This window comes from Malus sylvestris, chromosome 16 (genome assembly GCF_916048215.2).
Source record: "Malus sylvestris chromosome 16, drMalSylv7.2, whole genome shotgun sequence".
Classification (NCBI taxonomy): Eukaryota; Viridiplantae; Streptophyta; class Magnoliopsida; order Rosales; family Rosaceae; genus Malus; species Malus sylvestris.
Genome location: NC_062275.1, coordinates 8,378,531 through 8,397,680, shown reverse-complemented (window position 1 = coordinate 8,397,680; position 19,150 = coordinate 8,378,531). Strand labels below are relative to the sequence as shown.

The 19,150-nt window shown below is 35.0% G+C and overlaps 1 protein-coding gene across 3 annotated transcripts; it reads left to right on the top strand.

The window, feature by feature from the left end:
* The first annotated feature begins 11,776 nt into the window (after positions 1 to 11,776).
* LOC126607067 (protein LAZY 1-like) lies at positions 11,777 to 17,877 on the top strand. 3 transcript variants are annotated; one of them, XM_050274497.1, is made up of 6 exons: positions 11,777 to 12,207; positions 13,024 to 13,166; positions 13,349 to 13,415; positions 14,984 to 15,753; positions 16,844 to 17,123; positions 17,670 to 17,877. In XM_050274497.1, the coding sequence occupies exons 2-6, from the start codon at positions 13,161 to 13,163 to the stop codon at positions 17,687 to 17,689; spliced, it is 1,143 nt and encodes a 380-aa protein (XP_050130454.1). In that variant the 5' UTR covers positions 11,777 to 12,207; positions 13,024 to 13,160; the 3' UTR covers positions 17,690 to 17,877. The 3 variants fall into 3 exon arrangements, with proteins under 3 accessions (XP_050130454.1, XP_050130455.1, XP_050130453.1); XM_050274498.1 differs by lacking the exons at positions 11,777 to 12,207; positions 13,024 to 13,166 and having other exon boundaries at positions 13,210 to 13,415; positions 16,844 to 17,114; XM_050274496.1 differs by lacking the exons at positions 11,777 to 12,207; positions 13,024 to 13,166 and having other exon boundaries at positions 13,211 to 13,415.
* The last annotated feature ends 1,273 nt before the right edge of the window (positions 17,878 to 19,150 follow it).

Here is a 19,150-nt window from a genome sequence, read left to right as displayed (position 1 = left end):
TTTTATTATGAGATTTAGTATAAACAGGGTTGTGATAATTAAGTAGCTAATGCCCTTTCAAGATTACCTGTTGATATTCAAGCTCAGAATTGTGATATGGAATTGGTTTCTATTTCCTACCCTTATCTCAGTTGGATGGATGACTTGAGGAGGGATCTTAAGCAAGATACTTGGATTATGACAAAAATCCAAGAAGTATTACAGATCACTGATTCAACCGTGCTCAGTAACTTGAAGTACAAGGTAGACAATGGGGTTTTGAGATACAAAAGTAGAATAATATTGAGTCATACTAGTGCTTGGAGACACAAGATCTTTGCAAAACATCATTGTAGTGTTATTGCTGGCCATGCTGGGTTCCTTAAAACCTATAAAAGATTATCTCGATCCTTTTATTGGGTTGGCATGAAAAATGACATCAAGGAGTTGGTAGCTAATTGTACAACTTGTCAGCAACAAAAATATGAGACATTGGCTCTTGCAGGATTACTCCAACCATTGCCTATCCCTTCTCGGGTATGGACGGACATTTCTATGGTTTCATCATTAGGTTACCACCTTGCAAAGGTAAATATGTTATTGGGTGGTTGTAGACAGACTATCAAAGTATGCTCACTTCCTTGCCCTTTCCTATTCTTATACTACGACTTCGGTGACCAATCTATTTGTTGAGCATATCTTTAAACTTCATGGCATGCCTACTTCGATAGTATCAGATCGGGACCCAATCTTTATGAGTAAATTTTGGAAGGAGTTTTTTTACCCTGCAAGGTTCATTTATGTGTTTTAGCTTAGGTTACCATCCTTAGATAGATGGTCAAACCGAGGTGGTTAACAGGTGTTTGGAAACATATTTGAGGTGTTTTTGTAGCCTACAACCCAAGAAGTGGTCTACTTGGTTACCTTGGGCAGAGTACAGTTATAACATTGTTTTCCACACATCAACAAAGCTTAGTCCTTATGAAGTGGTTTATGGACAACCACCACTTGAGATTCCAGTGTATGAGGCGAGTACTACAAAGCTTGATATGGTTGATCGCTGCTTGCAAGAGTGAAACATGATCTTATCTCTGTTAAAGGCAAACTTACTGTCTGCTCAAAATCAGATAATTGTTCAAGCTGACAAGCACATAACTAAGAGGGTCTTTCAAGTAAGTGATTTAACGTATTTGAGGTTGGTCTTGTATCAACATTTAGCTTTTGTTTCACATCTATTTCACAAGCTCCAGCCTAGATTCTATGTGCCATTTGATATGTTGGCTAAGATAAGACCGGTTGCTTATAGATTCAAATTACCAGAGAATTCAAAATTACTCCCAGTTTTTCATGTTTCTTGCCTCAAGAAGCATCTGGGGACCTAACATTCAGCCTACAGTCCAGTTACCAACCATCACAGATCCAGGAATACTACAAGACATTCCAATAGCAATTTTGGAGAGGAGGTTAATAAAAAATGAGCTACTGCAACAACTAAAGTCTTGGTCCAATGGCAAAATCATGCTCCAGAAGAGACAACTTAGGAGAACTACTCTGAATTAAAGTCTAGGTTTCCTATATTGTCCCAATTATGATGTATTGATTCTTTGTTTGCATTGTATTCGTTTTGTTTTAAGTCTTGTGTTACAAGCCTTATTTTGATGAAGGGGGTATTGATAGGATGCTGGGTATGAGGACAAGTCAGCACGATTGTATTGGTGGGTTGGCAGTGCTGATTAGGACAAACAGGAATTAGTTGGGATTGTTGGTTGTTATGGGGTTGTTAGAGGGTGAATTAGGGAGAAAGCTAACTAGTCACTGTATAAGGAAAGACTGTTAGAAGAAAATGGGTTGTTGTAAATGTTGTTACAGTAATAAGAAATACATCATTCACTGTACAATAGAAGCAGAGTGTAGGGTTGTATCAGGCGGACTCTTAAATACAAATAGGTCTCGCATATAATGATAAAACTCATCTCTAATAGTGGTTTTTAACAACAATAAAAGTTAGTTTTGTGTGTTTAAATCATACTAATGATATTATCAAAATAGTCCTTGCTAGAAGTCCTATTCCATTTAACATAGAAAAAAACGCAAACAATAGTGAAGTAAGCTTTTGGAGAAAATGGGCTTTGTAGATACACTTTTTGCCCAACCCAACTCTGCTTATGTTATGTCAAGTCGGGTAACATAATAATACGTACTCAAGCTCAAGAAGATGCTTTTAAATTTTTTTTTTATATTTTATTATTATTATTATTATTTTAACAAACAATATTATCTAAATTAAAAGGAGAGGAGGTGAGTTTAGCTTCACAATGGACTAGCAATAATATGGTTCGAAGTTACCTTTGGGGAGAATCAAATTTAAAACCTCTCATTTACAAGTAAAGATGAATACAACTAGATCGTAATATTAAATGATTCTGTTAAATTTTTTTAAACTCTTGATATCAAATACAAGGATGAGCGGTTATGCATTTATAGGTTGCCTGATGTCTAGGATCGTTCCGCATATTCTCTAATAGGAGCGATTTATGTGCTCCTTCTTTCTAACTATTGGATGGAAGAGGCCAAAAGAAAATAAAGAGAGAAAAATGCATGAAATAGAAAAGAAAGTATAAAAATCACTCGTGGTGATCACTGATGTATAAGTTATAACAAATGGCCTGATTAGTAGTTATCCTTTCTTTTTGCATAATAAAAGTTGATAAAATAAGTATGAACATGTCGGCTCTACAATCCTGCAATTTGGATTATAATATGCACTTGCAACTCAATCTGTCTATTATCTATTATATATAAAGCTAATAGAAAAGTGAATAGTGATTTTGATGTCACAAAGTTTGAATAAAAATATGTAGACAAAAATACTTCTAAAACAAAATTTTTTAAAGGCATCCCAAAATAATGCATCAAATCAGGTAGGGGTATTTTCGTCATTTTAACAGTATTTTTTAATAATTAATTCCGTTGTGGTTTTTTTTAGTGTCTCACAACAAGTTAACAATAATGTTATTCAATTTCTCCATTTTTAAACACGTTCAAAACATCTTAAGAAGCGTGTAATGCAGGTTATAAAAAAAATATTTCGCACGCGGATAATAATGTGATTAAATTAGTTGTCAAATGATTGTTTTTATTTTATTTTTAACAAACGATATTATCTACACAAAGGGGGAGATGGGTGGGCTTAACGTTACAATGGGCTAGTAATAATATGATTCAATCAGTTGTTTATTAAATATTATTTTCTCTATTTTTAAGCATGTTCAAAACATCTTAAGAGGTGTGCCGGTTATAAAAAATGTCTTTCGCATGCGGATAATAATGTGATTAAATTAGTTGTCAAATGAATTTTTTTTTTTAACAAACGATATTATCTACACTATGGGAGGGGGTGGTTTTAACCTCACAATGGGCTATCAATAATATGATTCTATCAATTGTTTATTAAATATTATTTCTCTATTCTTAATGTAAATTCTATAGAGATTGATTTAATTATGTGAATTCAGCTGCTTTAATTGGTTTATGAGGGGTTTCTTCTAGCATGATCTAAGATTATTAATTTACTTCAAATATTTGACTTTTCTTTTATCAATTTACGCATATAAATACATTTAAAACGTGTAAGTCAGACGTAGCATGCCGTGATTCAAAAAATGTCTTCTCATGCATGTGCATGAAGGCTAGTATAATATAACAATAATAAGATGATGAGGGTTGTAAATTAATCACCCTCCATCTGTATCCACAGCAGGAGGAAGCAGGTTAACTATTAGGTCAAAAGTTAATGTCATTTCAGGTGCTGTGACTTTAATTTTGTTAATTTTATTTCTCTAGTCTATTGGCATTACTAATTTTGATCAGCTGTTCAATTTCCGTCGACTGGTAAAACTTAAGTAATGGAACATTTGACCAAAATTAGTAACAGAAGTAAACTCTGTGAGTAAAATTGAAAAAATTGTAATCACTACAAAAAAACCACATATACCATTTGCGACTTTTGACCTAATAATTAAGGTCTAGCTAGTAGAGGAGAACAGAAAGAGCTGTAGGTATTAGGACAAGTAACGCCTGCCCTTCACAACACAATGTGTGTTGCGATCACACACACATTTGGAAAATGGGATTGTTTTTGGTTGGCGCTATGAAAGGATAATCGAGTGAAAAAGGCGATCAAGTGGGGATGGGGAGCTTACCTTGAATACACATTTGTGTTCCCCTCATGATATCTGCAGAAAATTTCTCTACCAATTCGTATTCCAGTTTGCTGTTGGTTTCTTTAAAGGAGGAGTTCACTTGGGTCCCTTTTTGCTCGGACAATACCATCTTTCCCTAAACATGGATCCGGAAACCTTCATTTTCTTTCCATTCGTTGGCTGGATGGATTGTGAGTTGTCTATGACCAGTCAAAGAAGATACAGTGAGAATTAGACATCTGATAAAGTCCTCAAACTCTTGGTTTAGTTCATTGTAAGCATTGAACTATTGCAGTAATTTATCAAAAAATTTAGAATGAATTGGATCATAGCATATATAAGAGATTCATGGTCGTTGGATCTTTAGTCAATGATCAAAGGACTAAGGATTTAATGACTATAGATCCTGACCGGTCCATACTAGACAAATTTGTAATTTTAAAACAAAATGCCCCATTCTTGTATCATTAACTTAAGGTTCGGATGTTCGCCAAGAACCATGTTGTGCAATGATAACGAATGAAAGTTATGAGTGAAGAAAATAAATCAATAAGTTAAAGAGGTTTAAAACAAGATAAGTTCTTATGTAAGATAGGCCGCATGAATCCTTCTTTCACAAATGTGGGACCACGATTAAAGTCTTCTGGTTTAGGATTTAAGGCCCAATTTGTGTAAATGTTGCCACATAGCCAACTTGCCTGCCTGTTGCACCTTGGAATTTTCCTTGAGCAGGCCCTGTGTAAGCTATAACTTATGTAGTTAGTATGTTAATGAGTAATGATTCTAGTAAGTATGGCCTAATTAAGAAAACATGCAAATAAGAGGTGTACTTTTGTGAACAAATGATATTATCTATACTAAAGAGAGGGGGATAGGCTTTAGCCTCATAATAGGCTAGCAATAATGTGGTTCAAATTCGTTTTTGGTGAGAATCGAACCTAAAACTTTTCATTTACAAATGAAGAAAAATACTACTGGATTGTAGTACTAAGTTACATAGACATAATAGGTGTATTTTTTTACACCCCATAAGATAACCGTACGTTGGTGGGTTTATGTATACTACTCAGATATCACTGTGAGAATTATTATCATAAACAGCAAGTTCAGGTAGCCATCATGATCAAGTGGACAAATCCATGATCATGTCTCCTGCTATTCACAAAATATAATCAATTAGTGCAGAATCTCAACATGTAAGATTGAAGTAAAACACAGGGAGACTGCCAATCTAAACAGTCGTACAACTATTTCCAGGAAAAAAAAGGGGACAATTATTTATGATCGATATTTCCACACCTCTTTAAGTATAAACATTTTCAATCAATTTGAATATTTCTTGGAATTTTACATACAACTAACTGAAATTACAAAAATAAGATGCTAAGAAAAATGATTTATTTGTGGCATGAACAAAAAAATCAATAAAAAAGAACATCAATGGCTACTTTGATAATCATTTTAGTTATATACCCTTCTATGATTCTATCTTTTTTATTTCCCATAGACTTTCCCTTCATTGCTAAAAAGATTAAAATTAAAAAAGGAAAAGAAATGGTGATTGAACGGAGGGAGCTACCCTTTCCTTAAAGATCTTTTCCCCATCTTTGCTATTTACCTTTGCCTAGAGATTAGACATGTGTCTGATATCAAGAGCAATTGCCAGAGACCACAGATAAAGACGCAATGAAAAGATGACAGATCTAGACGAAGTTTACGGTTACATCCATCATCTGCACAGAAACTATTTCTTGTACAGTGACAACTCAAGACTGCTTAGGGAAATAATGGTACTTTAAGTAATAAGCTCTAATCATCAGAGCATGTTTCCTCTCAGTTCCCATCAAGGGATCCATACAACGGTTAGAGTTCGGCCATAACCTTAATTTGTCTCTAAGCTTACATACCCTTTCGCTTTTAGACTATCTCTAATCGAAAGGTCTAAAGAGTCAGAGGGTCAAAAATAATCCGAAAACCATCTTTAACCTAGGATCAGGCCAAAAGGTTCATGGACCCCATTGGACAAAAAAAGGTCAATCAGCTGGTCTAACCCAACCAGCCCCTGGCCGGGCCACATGCTGACATCATGATTATGTCATTTTTTGGTCAAAATTTTTAAAAATATATTTAATTATAGGCCCAAAAGGTTATTAGTTCAATGTTGAAGTGTTCCTTTTATAAGCATGATTGCTTGCCAAAATCTCTCCCACGGCCGACGGGACAAATGATAAGTGTAGAGATTGACTAGTACCACCAGTGCCATTTTTTTACATCACCACATCAACTGCGCATGCACGTGCACTTTGACCATCCATCGAGTTGGTCTCCAATATTCTCCATTATAGTAATAAGTAATTGGTTCAATGTGAAGTGATTAATATTAATTTATGAGGATTGAGTGGGCCATGCATTAACAATTGATTAAACAAGAAAAATATTAGTTTTGGATAACATAGGCAATGATATAATAATATCTGATTAAGTTATTGTAGTTTTTAAATTTAAGTTGTTGTAGTTTTTAAATTTACATAATAAATTATGTTTGCTCCTATGATCTTCGGTTGGAGACAGTTTTTTGTAACATGGTTAAAACGAGCCCTATGACCCTTTGGCCCTCGGTTGGAGATGGTAATAAATATAGTCATGCATTGTTAATTAAAATATTAATTTCTTTGAGAACCAGAAGGCTAAAACGAGCCATCTAGCCCTCTTTGGGTAAGAGATGGTCTTATCTCCTCCTTCCTATACGCATAATGATAGTTGTAAGTACATGACATGAATGGTTAACAATGGGAGAGGAGAGGACAGCTTGGCAAGATGCGCCATGCATTGGCTGCTACGGCCCCAATGACATAAAATCCCCCTTTTAAAATATCATTTGACCTCTATACTAGCCAAGACAAATGAAATAAGAAGACCTTTACTCAATATTTTTTAAATTGACACAAATCAAAACCATGTACGTCGTTTGAACGCAAACGCCTTCTTCACCTAGACTTCATATCTTCGAATTCAAAGCTTTTTCGGTGTTCAAGTTCGGTCAGCCACTCTTCATCCCACTTGGTTGTTTTATGGAATTCCAATCATATCAGTATTTTTTCTCATCTTGGGGTTACTGGGATTTTTAAGATTTTTGTACTAATTGATTGATTTGGATTGCCAAAAAAAAAAATTATAAATTGGCAATTATAAGTAAACCTATGATCAATTTTTGGAAGCTTCTATTTAATGACTCCATCGTTATAAATTTTAACTCCGCCGTCGGCGGCAATATTACCATCTCATGTTTGGCAAAAACAGTTTTTGAATATTCAAGTTCATGATAAAGGACCTGATGCATGCATGAAGTTTTGTTTTTTGATTCTACGTTACGCAAAGATGGTGAAAAATGAATGCCATTGCACGCTGCAACTATCAAACAGAAATCATGACAGGAATTGAAGGGAGATGTGGAATCAAGACCTGCAACCGATCCCATTAAGGGTTGGTTTGGTATTGATGTGCTTTGAAAAAAAAAACTATTTATGCTGTGCTGTGAGAATAAGCAACTGTAAAATAAAGCAGTTGAGTGTTTGATAAATTTTTTTGTAAAAGTGCTTTTGGAAAGGAAAAAAAAAGCAGTATTATAGTGTTTGGTAAACTTTTATGTAAAACTAGCGGCGACCGTGTGAAATGACAAAAAATGGTATAATACTAGATGTGTCATTAATTTAATTTTCTTAACAATTAAATGTGAATTAATAAATATACTTTATTTTTAAAAGAAAAATATTTATAAACTTTATCTTAAACATATAATCTAACGTTTAACAAGAAATCATAATCCAACATTCAACATATAATCCAACATTTATAATATCTATTTACTATACAACTATTACTCTTTATCTTTTCTTTTATTATGGAATCATAATTTTTTATTCTATTTTATTCTCTAAGGTTCGGTTCTCCTCTTTTACAAAACGTGTATTTTCTTTCTTCTTCCGCCGTCCACTCCCTCTCTCATCCTTCTCTCTCTGTCTCTCTCTCTGCCATATCCTAAGGAAGGCTGGATCGCCGACAAATTCCACTTCCTTATCGAAGACCACCACCGCAGCAACACCAATCGAAATCCCTCGAACACAATCCCTACTCTCTCGATGGAGATTTGGGAGAAGTTGTGGGAGAGTTCCCTCCGTGTTAAAGGCTTCTTCGTCAACATTATTGCCCACAAAGCTTCATATCTTCTAATTCAAAGCTTCTCCGGTGTTCAAGTTCGGTCAGCCACTCTTCATCCCACTTGGTTGTTTCACAGAATTCCAATCATATCAGTATTTTTCTCATCTTGGGTTTATTGGGATTTTTAAGATTTTGTTACTGATTGATTGACTTGGATTGCCAAATTTTTTTATAAATTGGCAATTATAAGTAAACCGATGATCAATTTTTGGAAGCTTCTATTTTATGACTCCATCGTTATAAATTTCTAACTCCGCCATTGGCAGTAAGATTACCATGTCATGTTTGGCAAAAACAATTCTGAATATTTAAGGTCATGATAAAGGACCTGATGCATGCATGAAGTTTTGTTTTTTGATTCTACGTTACGCCAGAAAGATGGTGAAAAATGAATGCCATTGCATTCGCTGCAACTATCAAACAGAAAACATGACAGGAATTGAAGGGAGATGTGGAATCAAGACCTGCAACCGATCCCATCAAAGCTTATATCCTCCAGAGTCCAAACATGGTAGAACACTATGTCCTAGTTTGGTACATACATAGATAAGCAGTAGGATTGGATTAGTTTAAACTTGGAATATATTGACTGCAAACAGAATAAAAAAGAAGAAAAAAGAAGAAGAAAGAAATCTTTTTCAAAAGATGTTCAATCTTATAATTAAAGCTAATTAAGTATGAAGATAATTATTAAAAAGCGGTCATATATACTTTTATCATTGTTTATCAGCTAAAGCTCTTTTAGTTGAAGTATTTCACGAGAAAATTTTGAGTTTGATTGTTGATTCGTCAAGTGATATTATTAATTCATGTGTCATAAATTTGGGTGCATTATTTAAAATATATACAAATTTTATAATATAAGTGAATTAATATTATTATATATAGTAATATGATTGTCGCACCGAAAATTTATGCCTATTCCACCTGCATGTGATTGACCGACCAAAGAGTAGAGAATTCTATTGTGTTCCCATGAATAGAAAATAGGAAATTAGAGTCTAATCCTTGAATAAGATCAACTTTTGATTAATAATTGAATTTAGTCATTTGATCCGGTTTACATGTCATCCTATATATTCCACGTCATATTTATCCATTTTACATTGATTTTATGGTTTTCTTTCTTCGAATTATATCCTTGTGAACAATAATTGATTTTATGAGAAATGTTGCAAAATTTATTACTCATTTGAAATCCAAATATTTGCATTCCTTTAATTTATTACTCATTTGAGACAAATGTTTCAGAATTTGATATAAGATGGTGATCATCTCTCTCTCCCCCTCTCGCTCTCGATCTCCCTCCCTCCTTCCCTCAAAAAATTCTATTAATCTGAATGGAACTTTCCATTTGGTGATTGTTATACCTAAATATATGAAGCCTTTCTTCCATTTGGTTTTTCATTTCACAACAATAGTGATCTCAACAAGGAGTCTTTTTTTCATATAGCTACATTATACGTTTGAGAACTATACATGTACATACATTTTGGTACATATATTTTGGTACACATGATTTAGTACATAAATTTCGATACACATGTTTCAGTACTATATTTCAGTACATTTATATACTTCGGTTTGGTGCACATATTTCGGTACACATACTTCGGTACAATCATTTTGTAATTATTTGGTATATACTCATTACTTTGCAACTTGCATAATGATAGGCCATGTATTTTGCATTTTTTTTCCTCAACGTTTCACTAGTATTTTTTTTGTTATGGTTTTCCATTCAATTGCATTTATTAATAGAGGAAGGGCTGGTTTGGTATTGCTGTGCTTTGAAAAAAAACTGTTTCTGCCGTGCTGTGAGAATAAGTAGCTGTGAAATAAAGCAGCACAGTATTTGGTAAACTTTTTTGTAAAAGTGCTTTTGAAAAAAAAAAAAACAGTATTATAGTATTTGATAAACTTTTATGTAAAACAGATATGAAAAAATGCTGGTTTTTCAAAGCTGAGTTTTGCAGCTTTGTGTTTTTGGTTTTTTTTTTCACCCAAAATTATGAAAAAAAACTGAAGCTGAATGTTTACCAAACATAAAAAAACTCCCAACTTTTTTTTTAACCATTTTTTTTCAGAATCACCTCAGTACCAAACCAGGGCGAAGTCAAGGATGAGGGTAAAAAGTCTAGATCAAATCAATAAATCAAAATTTTTAGTTTGACAAAAAAAGAATCAAATATTTAATATGGGCATTTTGGGAATGAAAAAAAAACGTATTTAAGTATCTAATAACAATTAATTATGAATTAAATATAAATGCTGGTGTGGATATCTAGTCAAAGGACTATAATTAATATTTGATCTTACATTGGGTTTTAAATATTGAATTCCAATCTTATCGAAGGATTAATATTCAACTAATTGTCGAATTTTATGTTTGGCTTGGGATCGGACAAAATATTTTCTGCAGTCCCTACTGTTCAAGCTAGGGAACTCCTAACAACATACCTAGCTAGTAAAATAACAAAATAGTAGAAAATAATTGAATGAAAATTGCCTTGTCATCCTCTGCAGGAAGATGTGCACGAACATGTTAATGCAGGAAGCCCCATAGTAACATGGTACACACCTGATACTGATATGGGCAATTTCTTCAAAACAGGACGTGCACAATTGCATCACAAACGCGATATTTAGAAATCGAAGCAAATCCAAGAGAAAAGCTTCCAGAAGAAAGTCCAAGTACGTGGTTAGACAAGATGAACATGCTTGCCGATGTTAAGAGACCATTTAGCTCAAAATAAGTGGAAGTTGATTTTCACATCTTTTTTAATGTTTCACACATCTCTTTACTTTTAACTATTGGACTGAATAAATCAAACAGAATTATACGAACAAGACTAAACAAGAATATATATGAAGAGAAAAAAAGTATCTTCATAAGAGTGTCTACTAATCACGTGAGCAAACTAACATACAAAATTTTGGTTCTCCATATATATACACATGAGTGTGTGTGGAGTCTTGTATTACTATACAGAAAGATATATTCACCACAAATTGATACTAAGAAATATAAACCCTACAATTTTCACTCATAAAAAATAAGGAAAACTAATGAAAATGACTTGAAAACTTTGAGTTTTAATGATAAGGACAAAATAAAGGGTAAAGTGAATAGTACCAGGATTGACTTTTTAGTGTAAAAATATGGTTTTTCGTTAAAGTGAACAATACCGGGTGCTTTTCGTTAAAGTTCCCTAAAAAATAGGGTAAAGTTCACTTTAACGAAAAACCACATTTTTACACTAAAAAGTCAATACTGGTACTATTCACTCATCTCTTTATTTTATCCTTACCATTAAAACTTAAAGTTTTCAAAACCTTTTCATTAGTTTTCTTAAAAATAATTTTATTTTAAAACTTAAATCTTTCTCTCCAACCCAGATTCTCCAGCCTCTCCGTACGCCACTCCCATGGCCGCGAGCACTGGCGAAAGACACCCACGTCGACATCGACCTCCACGAACCCCTCACCACACCATTCATTACAGAGATAGAGGTCAAGGATTATGGCGAGCTCAGCGCAGGTGGTGGATCAGCCGTCGAGCAAAACGGGTCCTGTGGCTCCCACCGTTGTGGACGTCGATTTGGGTAATCGGAGCTACCCCATTTACATCAGATTTCGAGAAAACAAGAAAAACCCATGAATCGAAAAGCTTAAAGAGTCAAAGAAATGGGAAATTCTGCAGAAGGACGACTGACCTCTTTGACTTCAGTGGAACACTCCGAAAGGTCGGGAGAACGATCTCTTCAGGCAGGCCGATTCACCCATCTTAGTGTTCTTGCTTTCTCTGGTAAAATCCCTCTACTTGGGGTCGTTTAATATATGGCTAGAAATTTGAATTGTGAATTGGGAATCAAGAAAGGCGGCTTATTGTGTCCATTCCATGTTTGGTTTTACAGTTTTTACCCAAAAATGTGCAGAAAAAGGGAGCTTTTTAGAGAGGAGGGACTGCGGGTTTTTTGTTAGCCTTTAATGTTTGGGTTTTTAGTTTCTTGTTGATTTTCTTGGATGGAGATTTCTCTTTCTATTTTTTTAGATAAATTATATTTATCAAAATCAAAGAATGCCGAATTCGGCCGGAGAAGAAGGCGGTGGGGAAATTGGTTGTGGTTCTGGCGGTGAGGGAAGGAAAAAAGGGTGGGGGAGGAGACGGATGGAGTGGGAAGAAGAGTGGGGCTGGGAGTTGGTAGGGGGTGGGCCCCACAGTGTTAAATAAAAAATTAAATTATTGTATTTTTAAAAAAAATTATTTTTTGAGTTTATTATTTTTTTAGGGCTTATGTGGCATATTTGTGACATCGTCAGCACAAAAGTTTTCTGATTTGCTACATTACCACTTAACAGTTAAGTTAATGGATTGATTCAAGATTGTATCATTTTGAAATAAAATGATAATAAATGTATGAGATTAAAATATTTTAAAGATATTGTATGAGATTATAATTGAACACAAATCTAAAAGGGTAAAATGTAATTTACCAAAAATATAATATATATATATAAACCCTCCAACCAATCTCACATTATGTACCCATGTGCGTGACTGGATTTGGGGTCCGGGACCCAGTTGACCCATTGGCCACTTGATTTCCCACTTTCTCTACAGAGGCTGGAGGCTTTCGGTTATGCATTTGACACCTTGTTCATAAATAAGCATAAAGACTGACCAACCAGTAATGAAAAGAAGCTACAGTTTCAGCCTCTCCTAGCAAAGTTCAAGTCATCTAAAAGAAAGGTTACAAGATGAAGGTAAGAAAAGAAAAACCCTAGTATTCTCCTGTTCTTATAGGAAAGTGGCTAAAGTAATGGAAATACATTGTTCCATCTGCTAGAATGATCATTTTGTCCATATGCCATTGTTATTTGATTCTGTAAAATTCTCTCTTCAACAATTGTGATGTATAAACTGATTTTGCCTGCTAATGTTGCAGTTACTAGGTTGGATGCATCGCATGTTTCGGCAGAATAGCAACGATCCATTTAAAGTTTCCGTCGTCGGTAAGTCGCTCTATGCCTTGGACTGCACATTCTTGTAACACGAGAAATTCACTCCCAAAAATGCAATTAATGGGAAGGGGCGTGTTATCCACACATCTCTTTTTACTTCTCACATACTCCTTGTTAATTTCTGTCCGTTAATCTTCTTCAATTCATCCGATCCGACAGCCGAAAACCAAAAATGTGTGGGAGAAGTAAAAAGAAGTGTGTGGATATCACACCCTAATGTGAAATATATTGCAGAAATATACCAACTATTTATATGATCAAATATAACAAATTAAATGTATAATCACTATCAGACTTATGAAAATTAAATTAGGAAAAATGGAATAAGAATATTTGGCTTGTGAACCAAAGAGAGGTGCGTTGTTGCTGTCCTAAAGCCGTAGATGCCTCCCTACGTGCAAGTTATAGCGGTGCCTACAACTCCAAGATACAACCCAAAGCCTCAGAGGATGTTTGATCCGTTATGCATGCCAACGGCATATGAGATTGCCAAGTAGTGATCAATTGCTCAAGAATTATAAAGTAGGAATGTAAATTGACTAACAGAGATGTGAGAAGTGAAGGAGACAGAATAGTTTTTAACGTATTTCGTTTTCTGTATGAGATTTCTTATTTAAAGAATTTCTCATACTTTTCTAGAAAAGGATTATGACTCTTCAAATAAAACACAACTCTTAAGTATTAAAAATAAATAAAATAATAATAAGTTTTGAATCTTTAAAATAAAATGTAATTAAAATAATTAAAAGTAAACAATAGTTAAAACTTAATTAGTCCGCCTAAGAAGATAGAATTAGTCGGAGAGACCTTCCCTTTGTGTGAGGGTTAATCTCACCGATCTGTGTGAGTGGTTCCCAATCGAGTCCAATTCTGGTGTTGCCGATCCTAGCTCCGGCTGGGATCGGTGGGTTTTCTTTTGTTTCTTTCTCCCTCTCTTTCTCCTCTTCCATCCATTGTTTTCTTCCCTGGTTTTATTGGCTGATCTGCCTTCTTCTCTCCCCTTTGCTGTCTCTCATCCATATTCATCCAATTACCAGGCTTCAATCACCCTTTACCGTGATTTGTTGCGATGTTTCGAGTTGGTGTGCTTTGATCTGATGCTTGCATTGGGTCGGGTGTTCCTTGCACCCCCACCTTCTCTTTGTTGTTTGCCCTTGTTGGCAGTGTTGCTCGTGGACTGCCATGAGCTTCTTTCACTTGGCTGCAGGTTCTCTGGTGTATGTAGCTGGGCTAGGAGTGAAGCTTGGAATTGGCTGCTGGTATCGGTGAGGCGAGGCTTTGTTTGGGAAGTGAATTTGGCTAGATTGACATGCACGACTGCTGTTTTGGTGGATGCAGCAGCTCCGGTTGTTTTTGTGTTTTGGTCTCAACTTTGGTTGGGCCTCTGTAGTTTGTTTGTGTTTTTTGTTTTTGGGCATCTGTGTTGTAATGTTTGTTGTTGGTCATGCATGTTACCTTTGCTCCAAAAAGATCACATAAAAAAACCAAAAAAAGTTAATGTTCATCCAAGTTCCTTACAATGCGTTTTGTGTCGGAACATTCTTGTGGTTGTCTTTCAGGGCAGCCGTCGCTCGACGATCAACAATACTATCCGAAGTCAAACTGGGGCACGAAACCCTTCAAGCAAGCCCCGAAAGATCAGCACCTTCGAAAATCTTTCAACGGTCTAGATGCAGCTAGGGCAGAAGAAGAATACTATGAAGAGGAATCATCTGCTGAGGCATCGGTGCTCTTCCATGGCTTTCTTGCAATCGGCACCCTTGGAAGCTCGGACCAAGTGAACACTGAACCATCAACCCCAATGCTTGGAATCTCCGTGGAGAACATAACCGAAAAAGAAACTGAGGCCACGGAGAACGAGTTGAATCTCATCAATGATGAATTGGAGAAAGAGCTAGTGGCTGTTCCGGCGAAGGATGATATTTGTAATGATTCATCTGGAAGAAACAGCTATGTCAGCAATGGAAGAAGTAGCCAAGGAAGCACCATTACGCTAAGCGGGAAGGCACTGGAAGGCGCAGCGAACAAGGGGAATAATGGAACGGCAGTGTGCCCGCTCCAGGGATATCTTTTCGGGTCGGCATATGAGTTGTCTGAAACAACAATAGTGGCAAAGAAGGAACACAGGACATCTCTTGGTGAGCTGTTCCAGAGGACTAAATCGGCTGAGGAGATCTCCGGAGCAGAATTGATCAAAGAGGAGAAGCGAGCGGATAAGTCCGCCATGCACTTAATCAAAAAGATGCTCAAGAAAAAAATGCTTCACGCTTCTTCTCGTGGCTCCGGCAGAGCTGCTGATCATGCTTCAGCAGAAACAAAACTCAATAAGGTAACTCTAACGAAAAATATGGAAAAACTTTGCTTCTTACAGCACTGGCGGAGTAATGATTTTATGTGAGGAGGGGCCTCACAATTGTTAAAAAAAATAGGTAGTACTTACAAGATAGTATAATACATACTTGGAGTTGTGAGCTAATTAAATTTTTTTGAGGTGCTAAATGCGTTTTTCATGTTGAAATTAATCTTCCAATATCAAGTTAATATAGAGTAGTAAATCAAAATTTAAGAGGATTAAGAGAAATTAACCTTCCAATATCAAGTCAATAAAAATGCTAGGGAGACCAACTTTTTAGACCATATTTTGGAGACCAATGTGGTGGTTATTGATTTAATTTCCTTTAATGATTTAAAGAAATAATCTGACTATTAACCGCTATATAATCATGTGATCCCAAAATATGGCTCAAGTAAATAGTCTCTCTAACACCACCCCAAGTCAAGATAGAATAAATTGGGAATTTTCGAACCAAAAATGAGAAGAATGGATCGGAAATTTGGAGAACAAAATATGTCAAATTTTAAAAACTAAGTAAAAGTTACAAAGAACAGAGAGATTTACAAACCTTAATATTGTTGTGGGCTGGGAATTTAGAGGACAAAATATTTGAAATTTCAAGAAGGGGAGGAAGAAAAGCTCAAAGTTTATTATTCTTAGGTTGGCAATTTAAAAGAATATTATTTTGATAAAACTAAATTAGACTTTAGATTTTATATTTTAAGAGTTATTGATTTGTTTATAAATAAGATGCTTAGTTTTAGGATGAGTGTTGTTGGGATTGAAAAGAAAAAGAGACATCTTGTTTTATTTATTGGTGAACAGAATTAGAAATTTTGTGTATACTAAAAAAAGTATAATATTAAGTTTACCAAAAAAAAAACAAAAGAAAAAAAAAAGGAAATATAATACATGTGATACTAAATATTTTGAAAAAGTGAGGGTAGGCCTAGACCAATGCTCTCCGCCCGTCTTACAGTTTTTATATGATTGCATCAAACATTTTACGTGCATTCCAAGCTTCTCGCATCGAAAAAGTAATTTGAACTGAAATGGGGTATATGTATATCAAATTTGTGTGTAGATCCTACACATGTTCCGTAGAAAAGTTCACCCTGAAACCTCGGCGGCTGAGCGAAAACCCGGTAAGTACAAAGGGAACCAAAGCAAGAAGAAACCAAGCAGTGAGGGGACTTACAACAATGGAGGTCAGGATGAAGACATCTTGTTATATCCTCAACAAGGATTTTCTTCAATGCAGAGCATGTGGCACTACAAGAGCCAATCAAACCCGCTCCAATTTGTGCTTAGCGGCATGGATTCAAATGAGAACAGGGAGCACTGGATCAAAACAGGTGCAGACTGTAAGTCCATTATGCACTAACTCATTTCAAATACAATGTAGAGTACCAATCAACCCCTTTTGTTTGATCTTGGTCTTTCCTCAACAATGACTACATGCAAAGCACTTAAAAATGAATACTTAATAGCATAGCCTCTGACTACTATTACTGTTAACAAGAAACACTTAAGGAATCAAATTATAGAAAATAACGCCTCACATATCAAGTGTTAATGTCGGGTACAATAACAGTTGGGTAAGTGTCTTTGTTTGAAACTGTGCTTTATCTGAGAAGAGCCCTAAAATTATGGAGAAAAACTCCTTACCTCAACAAATAATGTCAGGTAAAATAATATTCAGGTTGCGTCCAATATTTTTTTCTTTTCAAAACAGTGTTTAAGGTGTTTGACTAAGAAACATGGGTTTTCTTCTCAAAAAAAAATAAGAAACATGGGTTTGAGATGCTTATAAGTAAAGAGCCTAAAACAAATCGAGTATTAATTATATGAATCTTGAATCAGTTTAGTTGAGGATTATATCTGATTCAGCTATGTTATGTTTATTGTAGACCTAGTCCTGGAGCTGTGAAAGGATAAGAGATTCAAGTTGGGTTTTTCGAATTGTGACTGCTTGATTAGTAAGAAGTGATTTCTACAGATTGATGAGTGTTTGTAAGAGTGAGATCCTACTTGTTTGTATCAAAGAACATGTTATCTACCCCTTTGATTGCATGCGGTGTCGTTTTGTAATTTCCCGCCAACACGTTGCCTGCTCCACCCTTTTTTTCACGGTTGCTAACTCAAACCACGACTGTTTTTCCCACAACAATTTTATGGCGTGTTTACTTAATAGAAATATATAAAATAAAATAAAAGTAATCAGAGTGCTTAAAAACAGGAGTAGGAAAGGGAATCATAATTTTTGGTATTTAGATATTTGATTGGGTACAAACTAAAAAATTTAGCCTAAGATCCGTTTGCAACATTTTTAGAAGTGCTTAAGACGCATTTTATATACCAAAAGCGTTATGACTGATGTTTTCAAAAGCAAGTGTTTTTTTTTTTCAAAAATCACAATTTTCTTTTGAAAAGACGCAATGCAAAAGCTTCCGTACAAGCCCAAACTCATAATTGCATAGGGCGGGACTGAAGCAGGTTTAAAAGAAAAATTAGCCACACGTGCAAATTTACAAACAATTGTGGAGGCTCCAGCATACGCTCACAATATATATTTCATGGATTTGAATTCTTAAATTGGCATACATATTAAGTGAAACTGTAGAAAACGAACGAATAGAATGTCGTTTTTCCCATAATTTTCTTTGGAACAATATTTTTCTTACAACTTGACCAAAGAATTTTGGCACAAAACATGAAGCATAAGAAACGAGGTAGACAAAGCAGAGCACCACTAGCATGTACCGTCCATATGTAATTTACCAACAACTCCTGATGTTGGACTAACTTAAGTTTGGGTGTCATCAAACTATGATATAGATGAAGAGAACGGGTTGTATTTTATATGGACTTAATTATATGGTTTGTGCGGGTATAAGACCATATATATATTAGAGGGAATAATTAAGAGGATTAACCAACTGCAGTAAAGCAGTTGTAATCCAAATGAACCTGTCAACAACTGCTCTTTGATAGGAAGGAGCAGTTGTGAAGTATAAAGTACAGGTTTGGTCCCTCTTTTCGGGTGTGGTTGGTTCTCAAAAAGTGTTGAAGCACTTGTCCTATTGAAAGTGCAGAGATCCTATATTGAAACCAAGAGAAGAGAAGACAAAGCCGTTCAAAGACTATGATGTCTTCTGCAACAAGTAACAATATATGTTACTAATCCTAGTATGTGCATGAACTGCATTAAATGTAGTTTATTGAGATTGCATGTTTTGACAGTCTTTGGTATGCTAGGGTTTAGTTGTATTCGATCCTAATTACTTCTAATATGTAATGTTAACATGTGGTATCAGAGCCACACAATTAAATCCTATCATAAACAGTTGTATATGTATGATTTCGCTGTGATAAAAGTATTAAAGTAACA